This window comes from Scyliorhinus canicula, chromosome 7, assembly GCF_902713615.1.
Source record: "Scyliorhinus canicula chromosome 7, sScyCan1.1, whole genome shotgun sequence".
In the NCBI taxonomy this organism is placed as follows: Eukaryota; Metazoa; Chordata; class Chondrichthyes; order Carcharhiniformes; family Scyliorhinidae; genus Scyliorhinus; species Scyliorhinus canicula.
The window spans coordinates 47,068,352-47,084,725 of NC_052152.1; the positions used below are offsets into that span (position 1 = coordinate 47,068,352).

At 44.8% G+C, this 16,374-nt stretch overlaps 1 protein-coding gene across 6 annotated transcripts in view; it reads right to left on the reverse strand.

The window, feature by feature from the left end:
• Positions 1–16,374, reverse strand: part of stxbp5l (syntaxin binding protein 5-like) — a 721,261-nt gene that overhangs the window by 645,308 nt on the left and 59,579 nt on the right. For all 6 annotated transcript variants that reach the window (XM_038801940.1, XM_038801939.1, XM_038801935.1 and 3 more), the window contains exon 2: positions 14,424–14,521. In XM_038801940.1, the coding sequence (XP_038657868.1) occupies positions 14,424–14,521 (98 nt within the window). The remainder of the gene's footprint in view (positions 1–14,423; positions 14,522–16,374) is intronic.

Sequence of the window (16,374 nt, forward strand, 5' to 3'; positions counted from 1 at the left end):
AAATGCGAACATCACTAGCAAGGCATGCATTTGGTGCTCTTCCCTAAATGCCCTCGAGAAGGTGGTGGTGGGCCAATTTCTTGAACCACTGTCGGTACACCTACACAGTGCTGTTACAAAGGGAATTCCAGGACTTAGACCCAGTGATAGTGAAGGAACGGAAATGCAATTCCAAGTAAGGGATGTGTGTGGCTTTGAGAGAGAGTTGCAGATGTGGCGCTGCCCTTGTCCTTTTAGGTAGTAGAGGTCAAGGGTTTAGAAGGTGCTATCAAAGTAGCCTCGATGAGATGTTGAGTAGATCTTGTGTATTGTACGTACTGCTGCCATTGGATGTCAGTGGTGGAGGGATAAGGTGGTGGAGGGGGTTCTGATCAGGGGACTTGAAATACCCTGCATGGTGGCAAGCTTCATATTTGTTGCAGCTGTATTCATCCAGGCAAGCAAAGATTGTTCCATAACACTCCTGACTTGCGCCTTCTAAATGTTGGAGAGGCTTTGAGGACTCAGGAGGTGAGTTACTTGCTGCAGAGTTTCAGTCCATGACCTACTCTTGTAGCCACAGTTCTTAAATGGCTCGTCAAGTTCAGTTTCTGGTCAATGGTAACCCCATGATGGTGGGAGGTTCAGAGATGCAATGTTGTTGAATATCAAGATTAAATGGTTAGACTCTCCCTTTCTGGAGATGGCTATTGCTTGGCACTTGTGTGGCACAAATATTATTTGATACTCATCAGCTCAAGCCTAAATGTTGTCCAGGCCTTGCTGCATATTGACACAGATTGTTATCTGAGGATTTATGAATAGTACTGAACACTGTGTAGTAAGTGAGCATCTGCACTTCTGATCTGGGGCGAAATTCTCCAACCCCACGCAGGGTCGGAGAATTGCCTGGGGCCGCCGAAAACCCCACCCCGCCGTGGCAGAAATTCTCCGCCACCCGGGAATTGGCGGGGGCGGGAATCGGGCCACGTCGAGTGGCGAGCCCCCTGCGGCGATTCTCCGTCCCGCGATGGGCTGAAGTCCCGCCGCTGGGAGGTTTCTCCCGCCGCCGAGGTTTGAACCACCTCTGGTGGCGGCGGGATCGGCGGCGTGAGCAGGACCCCGGGGGGGGGCGCGGGGCGATCGGACCCCAAGGGATGCCCCCACGGTGGCCAGGCCCGCGATCGGGGCCCACCGATCGGCGGGCGGGCCAGTGCCATGTGGCACTCTTCCTCTTCCGCCGCCGCCACGGCCTACACTATGGCGGAGGTGGAAGAGAATCCCCCAACGCGCATGCGCCGGTGGTGACGTCAGTGGCAGCTGCCGTTGACGTCACCACCGGCGCATGCGCGAATCGGCGAAGGCCTTTCAGCGCCGTGTGGCGGGCGTCAAAGGCCGTTGGTGCCGGTTTTGACGCCAGTCGGCGTGGTGCCAACCGCTCCGGCGTGGGCCTAGCCCCCAAAGGTGCGGAGAGTGGTTGGCGCCACTCCGCTACGCTGGGACACCCCCCGCCCCGCTCAGTAGGGGAGAATCCCACCCCTTATGTTGGAGGAAATGTCATTGATGAAGCAGATAAAGATGGTTGGGTCAGATTTTGGTTAAATACATTTCTTCTGTGGCTGATGACCTACAGTGCTATGGATGCACAGTTTTGAATTTTCAGAATAGAATCCACACATTCCAGTACCCATCCTATTTTGTACAGTAGTAGGTAATGTTACACAACACGGAGTATCTGGAGTGTTAAGATAGGATTTCACCGCCACAAAAGTGGTCACTCCTGAAAGGGGTGTCCAGCAATGAGGCCTCTTAAAACTGAATAACTAGGATGATACTAGAGTAGTTCTACATAAGTTAGTTCATGGAGATTAACCACATCTGGAAAGATCTGGAAAGCTTTCTAAGTGGGCAGCATGGTAGCACTGTGGGTAGCACTGTTGCTTCACAGCTCCAGGGTCCAAGGTTTGTTTCCCTGTCACTGTCTATGCGGAGTCTGCACATTCCCCCCGTGTCTGGGTGGGTTTCCTCCGGGTGCTCCAGTTTCCTCCCACAAGTCCCGAAAGGCATGCTGTTAGGTAATATGGACATTCTGAATCCTCCCTCCGTGTAACTGAACAGGCGCCGGAATGTGGCGACGAGGGGTTTTTCACAGTAACTTCATTTCAATGTGAATGTAAGCCTACTTGTGACACTAAAGATTATAAATAAATAATAAATCAGCTTCATCATTTGCCACGTATCGTATACCAACAGGAATCGTGATCAAACGTCTTTTGAAATTCCACGTGCACATCTACCCTTTGCAGTACATTATATTTTTTCAAAGGTGTTAATTTGTCATAAAAGTCTTGCCTTGCACAAAGATAAAATATAAGGAAAATTGAAATGAAAACTGAAAATTCAGTTTCCCCTCTGACAGTGCAAGATGCATGCTATTAAGAGATTGTGCCCATTTCCCTTTGAGTTCAACCATCGCATTCTGTATGACAAGTTATCTAATTCACTGCTTGACCTCTTCTTGAACCATTTTACACGCTTCTGTGAAAACAAGACAATTTAGTCATTTAGTATGTCTACTCGTCTTTTGTCCTCCACAAGATTTGCTTTTCTCTCCCTAATTGGCCTTACCAATTGGTGTTTATAAAATCTATTACCATTTCCCTTTCTGTTATCTCTCAGTCTTTCTGTACATTCTTTCTTTTCATGTCTAGATTTTCTTTGCTTCCTCTCTTTTTATTTTTCTTTATAATAAGCTTATTTTTCACTTTCCACAAGTTAAATTGATTTCTTACAATTGTTATTTTTTATAATCTCTTGATGTGTCAATGTCTGATTATCAATCTGCACTCAATATCAGCAACATAATGCAAGGTGTTATTGGCAATGTGGATCACGTTGTGCCTACTTGGCAAAAGCCTGCTCATCAATGCTTAGTTAAGAGTTCTACCACAGAACTGCACAATTGTTACACTACAGACGGCCATTGTGTCTGCAAAAACTCTCCAAATGAGCATCATGACTTACTGCCATTGCTCGGTCTTGACCCCATACCGTTGCACATTGTTCCTGTAGTGATATCATGGTTGTGTTGTAATCACCGACTGACCACTAGGAGTCTCATTAGTATATAAGTGAATGTTAGAGTCAGGTGACCTCAGACTGACTAGGGAGCTGGAAGAGAGGTTGCTTGTGCATGCTTATACTGTTATTCATCTGTTGTTTTGTACATATATTTGACCCACAGTTAATGTTAATAAATCGTTTATAGTTTTAGTGTTCGTGTAATATAAATCAGTCCACCCGACAAGAACATTACGTGGTACCAGGTTCGGATGGTATTAAACACTGACAAAAATCAAGCCCACCATGAGGTCCAGAGAGATTTGAAGATTTTGAATATTGCAAGAATTAACAACATGGAGTCGCTGAAGCCACCAATGAGTCTCAGATTTCATGGTAATGTTAGAGAGCAATTGGCGTGTGTTTAAACAACAATTTAATTTGTTTCTTACTGCAGTAAATTTAGGAGATCCATCAGATTTGCGAACGGTAGTGACGCTCCTAACAGCGGTAGGGCCCGAAGCAATTGCTGTTTAATATGTAGAAATTTACAAACGATGAAGATAGTAAACATTTTAATGAAGTAATTAAAAAGATTTGATGCATGTTGCACCCTCAGAAAGAATGAAGTTTATGAGCGCTCTGTGTTTGGATCACGTTTACAGAAGGCACAAGAGTCCAGAGATAGTTTCATCACTGATTTAAAGTTAAAAGTTAAAACCTGTAATTTTTCTGCGGTGGAACGTTCCATGATTCGGGATCAAATTGTGTTTGGTGTGAAAGGAAATAAGTAGAGGAAACAGTTGCTGAGGGAATCTGAGCTGTGTTTGGAACAAACAGTTAAGATTTGTCAGGCTCACAAGCTAGCAGCACAGCATTCTAAAACGTTTCTCAATAATGGTGGCCTCTTCTTGAAGGAAAGCACTCCGGGTTGTCGCCCTTTTTCAAAAAAGGCGGGAAACTTCAAAAAAGGGGGGGGGGGAAGTTCCTGCAGCTCCTCGCGTACTAACAAACAGGTGAAAGATCAGGACAAAGTATTTCTGTGTAAAAGATGTGGTCAAAGGCACAAATTAAGGTCAGCGTTTGGCAATTTTTGTTCCAGATGCAAAGGAAAAAAACACTTTACTCAGAATTGCTCAACCCCAGATCAGTCATCACAGTGGAAGACACAGTCTCCAGTGATGAAACATCATTGTTTGTTGGAGTAATAACAGAGAAGAATAACTTTTTGGACACATCAAAAAATTCTCCAGCACTTAAAGAAATGCAAACTGATACTCCATTTACAATAAATGCGGTTGATGAGGACAAATTTCTGCTACCACTTGAAGTGAATGTCACAGTGGTCCAATTAAAGTTAGACACTGATCCCAAAGTCTGACTGATTTGAAAAATCTAAAAATTCAGCCGATCACAAGAAATCACAAAATATCTCCAAGATTATAATGTTTCAAGCATTAAATGTTAAATGTGCTTGTGACTGGAGTGTGAGTGTGGTGGTGAAGAACACAGTTTACTCCGTCCCATTCTGTATTGTATCTAAGGGCTTGGATTTGTTATTAGGTGATCAGGTTTTGGTAGACTACCATTCACCTACATGATACAACTCAAAGAGGATGCAAAACCTGTGATCCATGCACCAAGAAGATTACCTGCACCACTACGGGATCACATCAAAAAGGAGCTAGACAGAATGACAAAATTAAAAGTAATCAGAAAGATAGAAGAACTTACCGGCTGTATAAAATCCATATGTGTAATGAAAAAGAATGGCGATATTCGCATATGCATGGATCGTAAAGATCGTAACGAAAAAAGTGTACATATTGTGAAACAATCATTACAGAATGCAATTGACAGCCAATCTGTTCCATATCTCGCAAAATTATGCTACAAAGCTTTACAAATGTCACATGGTAGATTGCCAGCAGAGTTACTCATGAATAGAAGGTTGCGTACCACATTTCCATGCTTGGAAAAGGATGCAGTGGTACTGCAGGAAATGCAAAACATTAAAGCAAAACAAAAGCAGTTCTGTGATGGAGTGTCTGTAACTTTACCATCTCGGAGTAGTGGTGACATTGTGAGAATAGAAGATTCAGACAATTGGTCGAGAAAAGCCATTGTACTTGAAGTAGCACCTCAATCCTTCAATGTACAGACAGAGGATGGGTTGGTTTTAAGAAGAAATTGTCGCACACACTTGAAAACCAGGGAAGACTTTCGCAACAACTTGATGCATGACGAATCTACATCAGAATCAACATCAGCTGCAGTGTCAGATAGTTCAGCAGTTCCTGAGCATGAGAATGTCAGAGAACATTGAACCTACACGTTCTGAGCAGCAAGGGCAAACTTTGAGAAGATCAACCAGAGTCAGAAGAAAAGCTGATCGACTCAATTTGTAGATTTGAACTATTTGTATATACTGTAATTGCTGTTCATATATTTGTTAAACTAGTTAAACTTGGAAGAGAGAGTTGGACCACTGTAACATTCACCTGAGGAAAGAGCAGTGCTCCGAAAGCTAATGATTTGAAACAAACCTGTTGGACTTTAAGCTGTTGTTGTAAGACTTCTTATTGTGCTCACCCCAGTCCAACGTCAGCATCGCCACATCTTGGAAGAGAGAAGTCGCTCGTGCATGTTCACGCTGTTATTTATCTGTTGTTTTGTAGACATTTGACCCTCAGTTAATATTAATAAATCATTTATAGTTTTAGCTGCAAGTGTTCTTGTAATATAAATAAGGCCATCCGACAAGAACATTACCGTTTCTATTCAAATAAAACATCTAATGCCCTCTTAAATGCCTCGATTGAACTTGCCTCCATCACACTTCCATGCAATGTTATCTAGAGCTGAACCACTGAAATAAAGACTTTTTTTTCACATGGCATTTGCTTCTTTTGGAAATCGCTTTAATTCTGTGCCCTCTTCTTCTTGATCCTTTTCCAAGTGGGAACAGTCTCCCATATCTACACTATCCAACTCCTTCATGATTTTGAACATCTCTATCAATCGTCTCTTAACATTCTTTTCTTCAAGGAGTACAATCCCAACTTCTCCAATCTATCCTCCTAACAGAAATTTCTCATCCTTGGAACAATTCTTGTAAATCTCTTCGGTACTTGCTCCAATACATTCACATCCTACGTAAAGTGTGACGCTTGACATAACATTCCGGCTGAGGTCTAACAGGTGTTTTGTATAATTTCAGAATAACCTCCTTGCTCTTGTTATCTATAACCCTATTAATAAAGCCCAGGATATGATATGCTTTAACTGCCCTCCACCTGTCCTGCCACCTCCAATGTGTTGTATATGCCCAGATCCCTCTGCTCCTGTACCCCTTTTAGAATTTTACCCCTTATTTTGTATTCTCGCTTCATGTTCTTCCTATGAAAATGCAACACATCACACTTCTCCACATTGAACTTCATCTGCCCATTCCACTAGCTTTTCTATGTCCTTTTGAAGTTCTATCATTTTCACAGTTTACAATGCTTCCAAGTTTTGTGTGATCCGCAAACTTTGAAGTTGTTCCCTGCACATCAAGATCTAGATCATTAACAGTATATAAGGAAAATCAATACTAACCCATGAGAAACACCACCACAAATCTTCCTCCAGCCTGAAAAATATCCATTGACCATTATTCTCTGCTTCCTATTATTCAGCCAATTTTGTATCCAACCTTTTACTGCTCCTTTTATTCCATGAGCTATAACTTTTGTCACAAGTCTGTTGTGTGGCACTGTATTCCCTGTTTAAGTTCCAACTGTGTTTCTATTGTTAAAGAGAGAGCTGCGGCCTGAAGAGTAAATATAGTTGCTTAGCAACTATAGGCCCGTGTTTTTAAAAAAGCTTACCTTTGTTCTTTAGTTTTAGCTGGAAGCAACAGCAGTTCGGAACAAGCAACTGAAGAGGGATCATTTCCATCAGCTTTTCTAGAAGAAAATCCATACAATGGAGTAATGGTTAAAAAAAAGCTGATGCCAGAAATCAAAAGGACAGCAACTTAAAGAAACTGGAGAAAAGAGGAGGATTTTCTAGGGAGCCTGAAGTTAAAAGGAACAAAGAGTAACAGGGTACTGTTTATTTCAAGTCACAAAACTGTGAAGGACCTGGCTAATGAGAAGTCAGAAAGATATCGGGGCTGGGATTCTCCCCTACCCGGCGGGGCGGGGGGTCCCTGCGTGTTGGAGTGGCTTGAACCACTCCGACATCGGGCCGCCCCAAAGGTGCGGAAGTCTCCGCACCTTTAGGGGCCAAGCCCTCACATTGAGGGGCTACGCCCACGCCGGAGTGGTTCCCGCTCCGCTGGCTGGCGTGAACAGCCTTTGGCGCCACGCTAACCAAGGCCGAAAGCACTTCGCCGGCCGGCATAACTCTGCGCATGCGCCAGAGCGTCAGCGGCTGCTGACGTCATCCCAGTGCATGCGCAGGGAAGGGGGTCTCTTCCTCCTCTGCCATGGTGAACACCATGGCGAAGGCAGAAGAAAAAGAGTGCCCCCATGGCACAGGCCCGCCCGCCGATCGGTGGGCACCGATTGCAGGCCAGGCCACTGTGGGGGCACCCCCCCAGGGTCAGATCGCCCCGCGCCCTCCCCACCCCCTTCCCAGGACCCCGGCACCCGCCCGCGCCACCAATCCCGTCGGTCAGGTAGATGTTTTGATTCCCACCGGCGGGAGAGCATTGTCAGCGGCGGGACTTCGGCCCATCACGACCCGGCGGGGGGTCGGAGAATCCCGCCCCTGAAGTGGTTCTAAGGTTTGTGATATCTTACTACAGGTTGTGAATGTTAATTGAAAAAAAAGTGGGGCAATCAGTAGCTGGCTATCAGAATTTGTGTTTGTAAAGCAGTCAAGTTAAAGAAATCCTAAAACGAATTGGTGCACAACCTGGCCTGGATTTGCAGGGAGAAGTGGAATGGAGCACGGTTCAAAAGAGTCCTTTGGAAAACGCAGATCAAAGCAAATTGCAGAATACAACCTGCTTATGGTAAGCCTTACTACGAGAGACTATTTTTAAAGCTTGTTTCGGGGAGCAGAGTTTGGAAACTCTCATATGACAATCTTCTGGGGGACTTCTGAAGAAAACTCCACAGAGACTAACTTGGGTTCCTGGTGAGGAGGGGGAGGCCACTTACGCATCTGTGTGGGAAATATTCGTCCTCGAGCGGTGTTCCAGTATGTACTCACAGGCAGCCAGCAGCTTGGGGAGGACATGCCCAACAAAGGTCCATGGTCGGTGAACACTGTGAATGCATATCCATAAACATTCTGGTGCAATTTCTTCACCAGACCCTCCCTCTCGATCTGCACATAGTTCCTTTTGCGTCGGCGGGTGTTTTGGAGGCGAACACAATGGTGCTCTCCGACCCGTCGCCCATGTAGTGGGCAAGGATGGCCCTAACCCCATAAGGAGATGTGTACCACGTCAGTATGAGCAGCTTGGCTGGATCAAAATGGTCAACAATTGGGCTGATGAGCGCTGCTTTTTTATCTCGGAGAAAGCTGTGAATGAGCCCATTCCCACGGCTGGCCTCTATCACTAGAGGTCATTGCCTTCAAGCACCCACGAAGACAGAGCAAGTAATGGAGCAGCCTGCCACTGTCTCTTCTGAAGCTTTAGAGTTTGTCCAATGTAGGAATGCTAGGGAAAGACAGTGCAGCAGTGGTGGAAGTGCCGAATAGGGTGCCAGTCAAGTGGCCTGCTTTGTCCTGGCTTCTGAATTTTGTTGCAGCTGTACTCATCAGGCAAGTAGAGAGTATACCATCACACTCTGACTTGTGTCTTGTAGATCGTGGACAGGCTTGGGAGCGTCAGGAGCAGAATTAGTCTCTGCAGAATTCCCACCCTCTGATTTGTTCTTGTAGCCACAGTATTTACTTGACTGCTCCAGTTCAGCCGCTGGTCAATGCTAATTCCCAGGATGTTGACACTGGAAGATTCAGTGACGATAATGCCCATGAATGCCGATGAAAGCGTGAAATCACCAGAAATGTTCCCACTTCTAGGGTGGCACCGTGGTTAGCACTGTTGCCTCACAGCACCAGGAACCCAGTTCGATTCCAGCCTTAGGTGACTGTCTGTGTGGAGTTAGTACATTCTCTCTGTGTCTACGTGGGTTTCTTCCGGGTGCTCTGGTTTCCTCCCATAGTCCAAAGATGTGCAGATTAGGTGGATTGCCCTTAGTGTTAAATTGCCTTAGTGTCCAAAAGGTTCAGTGGGGTTACTGGGTTTAGGAGGTAGGGTGGAGACATGGCCTTAAGAAGGGTTCTCTTTCTAAGAGCCGGAGCAGACTCAATGGGCCAAATGGCCTCCTTCTTCACTGTAAATTATATGATTCATAGAATTAGAATTCCATGTAATAGTAAAGGGTGCTTTGGAGGGGAGGTTGGTGGTGCTCCGGTTTCCTCCCACAGTTAGGTGGATGTGCAGGTTAGGCGGATTGGCCATACTAAATTGTCCCTTAGTGTCCAGGGATGTACAGGTTAGGTTATGGGGATAGGTAGGGTTAGCAGATCTATGCAAAGTGTTTTGGACAGTTAGTCCAGACCCGATGAGCTGAATGACCTCCTCCTCCACTCTGGGATTCTATGACCTCATGATGGAAGGAATCTCATTGATGAGGCAGGTGAAGATGGTTGAGTCTAGAGCGGCATGGTGGTGCAGCGCTGAGGACCCAGGTTCGGTCCCAGGCCTGGGTCACTGTCCATACGGAGTTTGTACATTCTCCCCGTGTTTGCGTGGGTCTCACCCCCGTAATCCAACGATGTGCAGGGTAGGTGAATTGGTCAATGCTAAAATTGCCCCTTAATTGGGGAAAAAAGATGGTTGGGTCCAGGACATGATCCTGAGGAAATTCTGCACCCATATTCTGGGGCAGCTGGCCATCTAATTAGTTGGCAACTCAAGGGATGGAACCCCCTCACAAAAGGGACAAAGTCTTGCCCTGAACCAATTAGCAACCTGACAGTCATAAAATTGGCTCAGGATGACCCAACCAAGCACAGGCCTAGAAGTGTAACATTGCTTAACATGAAAGTTTTAAGAGCACATGAATTCAGGGAACCCATCAGATACAGACCCATTGAATAAAAAAAGGCTTGCATTAGATGTAATTACAGCATTTATATCGAAAAAATAAATAATCCTCAAATAATTACCCAATTTGAATAAAATTGCTTCATCTCAATCGTTTGCAAATAAATGAGAAATATAGAAAATAGGTGCAGGGGTAGGTCATTCAGCCCTTCGAGTCTGCACCACCATTCAATATGATCATGGCTGATCATGAAATTCAGTATCCCACTCCCGCTTACTCTACATACATAGAATTTTTACATAGAATTTACAGTGCAGAAGGAGGCCATTCGGCCCATCGAGTCTGCACCGGCTTCTGGAAAGAGCACCGCACCCAAGGTTAACACCTCTACCCTATCCCCATAACCCAGTAACCCCACCCAACACTAAGGGCAATTTATCATGTCCAATCCACCTAACTTGCACATCTTTGCACTGTGGGAGGAAACCGGAGCACCCAGAGGAAACCCACGCACACACGGGGAGGATGTGCAGACTCCGCACAGACAGTGACCCAAGCCGGAATCGAACCTGGGACCCTGGAGCTGTGAAGCGATTGTGCTATCCACAATGCTACCCCTATGTCTTGATCCCTTTGGCCGCAAGGGCCATGTCCAGCTTCCTCTTGAATATATCCAACAAACTGGTCCAAATAGCTTTCAGAGAAGAGGTTCTTCCTCATCTTAGTCCTGAACGGCTTACCCCTTATTCTTAGGCTGTGACTCCTAGTTCTGGACGTCCCCAACATCGGGAACATTCTTCCCACATCAAGGCTGTCCAGTCCTATCAGCATTTTATATGCTTCCATGAGATCCCCTCTCATTCTTTTAAACTTCAGTGAGTACAAGCCCAGTCGATCTAGTCTTCCTTCATATGTCAGTCCAGCTATCCCAGGAATTAAGTCTGGTGAACCTTCGCTAGACATCCTCAATAGCAAGAATATCCTTCCTCAAACTAGGAGACCAAAACTGCACACAATACTCAAGATGTGGCCTCACCAAGGCCCTGCATAATTGCAGCAAAACATTCCCTACACCTATGCTCAAATCCTCTTGCTATGAAGGGCAGCATGCTATTAGCTTTCCTCGCCACCTGCTGTACCTGCATGCCAACCTTCGGTAACTTTTCCATCATGACACCCAGGGTCTCTCTGCATTTCCCCTTTTCCTAAACTACCTCCATTCAGATAATAATCTGCCTTCCTGTTTTTGTCACCAAAGAGGATAACCTCACATTTACCCACATTATATTGCATTTGCCAAGTATTTGCCTACTCAGTCAGCCTGTCCAAGTCAGCCTGTCCAAATCACCCTGCACCCTCTTAGTATCCTCCTCACAGCAACACTTGTCACCCAGCTTAGTATCGTCTGCAAATTTGGAGAGATTGCATGCAATTTCTTCGTCCAAATTATTAATGTACATTGTGAACAGCTGGGGTCTCAGCACTGAACCCTGTGGTACCTCTCTAGTCACTGCCAACCACTCTGAAAAGGACCTGCTTATTCCCTCTCCGCTTCATGCCTGTCAACCAGTCTTCCATCCACGTCAATACATTACCCCCAATACCATTAGCTTTAATTTTGCTCACTAATCTCTTGTGTGGGACCTTGTCAAAAGCCTTTTGAAAGTCCAGATACACAACATCCACAGGTTCCCGCTTATCCACTCTACTGGTCACATCCTCAAAAAATTCCAGTAGATCTGTCAAGCATGACTTCCCTTTAGAAAATCCAAGCTGACTTGAACCAATCCTGTCCCCACTTTCCAAATGCTCAGTTATTTCATCCTTTGACTTCAGCATTTTCCCACCATCGATGTCAGGCTAACCGGTCTACAATTCCCTGTTTTCCCTCTCCTCGCTTTTTTTTTAAAGTGGGGTTGCATTAGCTACCCTCCAATCCATTGGAACTCTTCCAGAATCTATAGAATACTGGTAAATGATCACCAATGCACCCATTATATCTAGGGGCACTTCAATAAGTAATCTGGGATGCAGAGCATCAGGCCCTGGGGACTTATCGGATTTTAATCCCATCAATTTCCCCAATACAATTTCATGACTAATAAGGATTTCCTTTAGTTCCTCCTTCATGCTAGACCCTCTGTTCCCTAGTTTTTCCGGAAGGTTATTTATATCCTCCTTCAGTGAAGGCAGATCCAAAGTAATTGTTCAACGGTCTGCCATCTCTTTGTTGCCCATTATGAATTCACCTGATTCTAACTATAAAGGTCTTCACCGGTCTTTTTCTCTTCGCGTATCTATAGAAGCTTTTGCAGTCAGGTTTTCTGCAAGCGTACTCTCATATTTTCCCCATTCGAATTAAACATTTTGTCCTTCTCTGCTGAATTTTAAATCCCTCCCAGTCCTCAGGCTTGCTACTTTTACTGGCCAATTTATACGCCTCCTCTTTGGCTTTAACAATATCCCTGATTTCCCTTATTAGTCATGATTGTGCCACCTTCCCAATCTTACTCTTGCACCAGACAAGGATGTACAATTGTTGAAGTTTATCCATGTGTTCTTTAAATGCCTGCCATTGCCTATCCACCATCAACCCTTAAATATCGTTTGCCAACTTATCCTCGCCAATACACATCTCATGCCATCAAAGTTAGCTTCCTTTAAGTTCAGGACCCTAGTCTCAGACTTAACTATGTCACTTTCTATCTTAATGAAGAATTCTACCATATTATGGTCACTCATCCCTAAAGGATCTCGCACCACAATGTTGCTAATTAATCCTCTCTCTTTGCAGAATACCCAGTTTAGATGACCTACTCTCTAGTTGGTTCCTTGATATATTGAGCAGCACGGTAGCATAGTGGTTAGCACAATTGCTTCACAGCTCCAGGGTTCCAGGTTCAATTCCCTCCTTGGGTCACTGTCTGTGCGGAGTCTGCACGTTCTCCCTGTGTCTACATGGGTTTCCGCCGGGAGCTCCAGTTTGCTCCCACAGTCCAAAGATGTGCAGATTAGGTGGATTGGCAATGCTAAATTGCCCTTAATGTCCAAAAATGTTAGGTGGGGTTACAGGGTTACGGGGATAGGTTGGAAATGTGAGCTTGAGTGTGGTGCTCTTTCCGTGGGTCGGTGCAGACTTGATGGTCTGAATGGCCTCCTTCTGCACTGTACATTCTATGATTCTATGTAAATTCTATGAAAACCATCCCTTATACATTCCAGGAAATCCTCCTCCATCGCATTGCTACCAGTTCGATTTGCCCAATCAATATAGCAGATTGAAGTCACCCATAATAACTGCTTTACCCTTACTGCAGGCACCTCTAATTTCTTGTTTGATGCCATCCTCAACCTCAAACCATAGTTTGGTGGTTTTTCACAACTCCCACTAGTGTTTTTTGCCCTTTGGTGTCCCGCAGCGCCACCCATACATATTTCACATCGTCCAGGCTAATGTCCTTCCTTAATATTACGTTCATCTCTTTAACCAGCAACTCTACCCTATCTCCCTTTCTTTTCCTTTTATCTTTCCTGAATAGTGAATATCCCTGGATGTTCCCATCCTTGGTCACCCTAGAGTCAGGTCCCCATGATCCCACTTATATCACATCCATTAATGATTGTCAGCGCAGTTAATTCAGCAACCTTACTATAAATGCTCCCCGCATTGAGATGCAGAGCCTTCAGGCTTGTTTTTTTGATATTTATTACCCTTTTAGAATTATAATGCAAGTTGTATCAAAGAATCTGTGAATGCTGCAAGTTTATTCTGGAATCTGGAAAGGGTTTACAATCTTAAATCAGTTGGGAAGCATGTAACAAACTGTAGACAAAGCAACACCAGAATGATATGGAAATTGAAAACAATATGTAGACTGTAATTTCAACCATCAATTGGTAAAATTTGTAAAAAAACATTACTGGCAGATTTGCTGGGAAAGTGGGGGGTTTTGCTTTGTCCTGTAACATGTGTGAAAATTGAACATAAACCACAATACCAGCAAGGGAAATGGGATAAAAGAAATCAAGTTCCCTACTCCAATCTACAGCTGATCAAATTGAATCGCATCTTGGCTTTCCGGCATAACACAAGTATAATACTGCCAGACTAGACTTATTTGAATAATATTTAAGTATGAAACAAGCTGTGGGTAAACACACTTACCATAATGAGATGATGAGGCTGCATATTATCCATGACTGCACAGCAGATATTCCAGATTCAATGGAGAAGAAAGCAATGGACAGTAACTAGGAAGATGCAACGATGCTCTGTTACAAACCTTCTTGCAAACAGGTCAAAATAAATATGCATTTTTAAAAGGATACATTCGTAGTGCTCCTGTGCGGCAGCCAATAGCCAAGACTTTTTGCACTGGATCAAAAGCCAAGGCAGTTGGTTGACAGGGGAAACCATGACGCACCGTCTGCAAAAAAGGAATGAGAACATTGTAAATATTAAAAACTGGTCTTCTCAACATCTTTCACAAAATAAAATATCAAAATTGGCTGCCATAACCTGCAGTTAAATCTACGCATTTCTACATGCTCAAAAATCCATTCTTGTGGCATGAAACATAATGGTGAGATTTGAACTCATTCAAAGCCAGAATTTAAATCGGGGTCATTTAAATTTATTGGCGGGAGGTTTGCGGGCCTGGGGGAACCGGAAGATAAATTTGGGCTCCCCCAAGGGAACATGTTCAGATACTTGCAGGTTTGCTAGGCGACAGGTAGAGGAGTTCCCTTTGCTGCCCTCGCGGGGGGCGATGGACAGAGTGCTTTCGGGGGTGTGGGTCGGAGAGGAGAAGGTGTCTTGACATTTATACGGTAATGCAGGAGGTGGAGGAGTCGTCAGTGGAGGAGCTGAAGGCTAAATGGGAGGGGGAACTTGGGGAGCAGATAGAGGGCGGGACTTGGGCGGATGCCTTGGAGAGAGTCAACTCTTCCTCTTCATGTGCGAGGCTTAGTCTCATCCAATTCAAGGTGCTACACCAGGCCCACATGTCCGGGACTAGGATGAGTAGGTTCTTTGGGGGTGAGGACAGGTGCACCAGGTGTTCGGGGAGTCCGGCGAATCATGCCCATATGTTCTGGGCATGCCTGGCACTGGAAGGGTTCTGGAAGGGGGTGGCGGAGACAGTGTCGAGGGTGGTTGGATCCAGGGTCAAACCAGGTGGGGTCTCGCGATTTTTGGAGTTGCGGTGGAGCCGGGAGTGCAGGAGGCGAAAGAGGCCGGTGTCCTGGCCTTTGCGGCCCTAGTAGCCCGGCGGAGGATCTTGCTGCAGTGGAAGGATGCGAGGCCCCCAAGTGTGGAGACCTGGATCAGTGACATGGCGGGATTTATAAAATTGGAGAGGGTCAAATTTGCCCCGAGAGGATCAATACAAGGGTTCTATAAACGGTGGCAGCCTTTTCTGGACTTCCTGGCTCAAAGATAGGTATTTTGGTCAATAGCAGCAGCAACCCAGGGGAGAGGGGGCGGGGTGTTCCTTATTGTAGTTTCTATTTTTTTTCTTACGGTTATGTAACTTAACATTGTGTTAATTTAAGTTGTTGTTAATATGTTGTGTTGTTCATTGAGGAGGGGCGAATGTTTATGATTGCTATTATTATTGTTATTGTTGGTATTTTATTATGGTTCGATGTTGTTGTATAAATACAAAATTTTTCAATAAAAATTCTTTTTTTTAAAAAATATATCGAATTTCAAAAAGTAACAAAGTATTGCCTCTCATTTGCAGCACATAAACATATTATTTACATGACTGGTCCATTCTTGTGCTTTGTGTCAAATAAGCCTCCTTATTCCGCTTCTAACCCCAGCAACTTATTTCTCTCATGTTTATATCTAGCTTCCCCTTAAGCTAGTTGCCTCAACTACTGCTAAAAGTAGCGAGTTCCACATTCTAAACACTTTTTGGAAAAAGGATGTTCATCCTGAATTCCTTTATTATTAATGGTTCCCTTGTTATTAAAGATTTTCTTATATAGCTCCTAGTTCTAGTTTTTCCCCAGTAAATCGAAACATGGGGCAAAATTCTCCATTTTGGAGACGATGGGCTGAATTCTCTGCTGCCTGCCGCCGGTAGCGGGATATACGAGAGAACTCAAAGAGAGTTAAATGCTGTCAATTTCCACCTGAGCACTTTAAAATCACTCAAGCCGGGGGGGGACTTGCCTCTCTTTGAAGTGGTTGATGTTTGAAAACATCGAGACAGCACTTAAGGTTAGATGAGGTTATTGGGTTATTGGGGTAGGGTGGAAGTGAGGGGTTAAG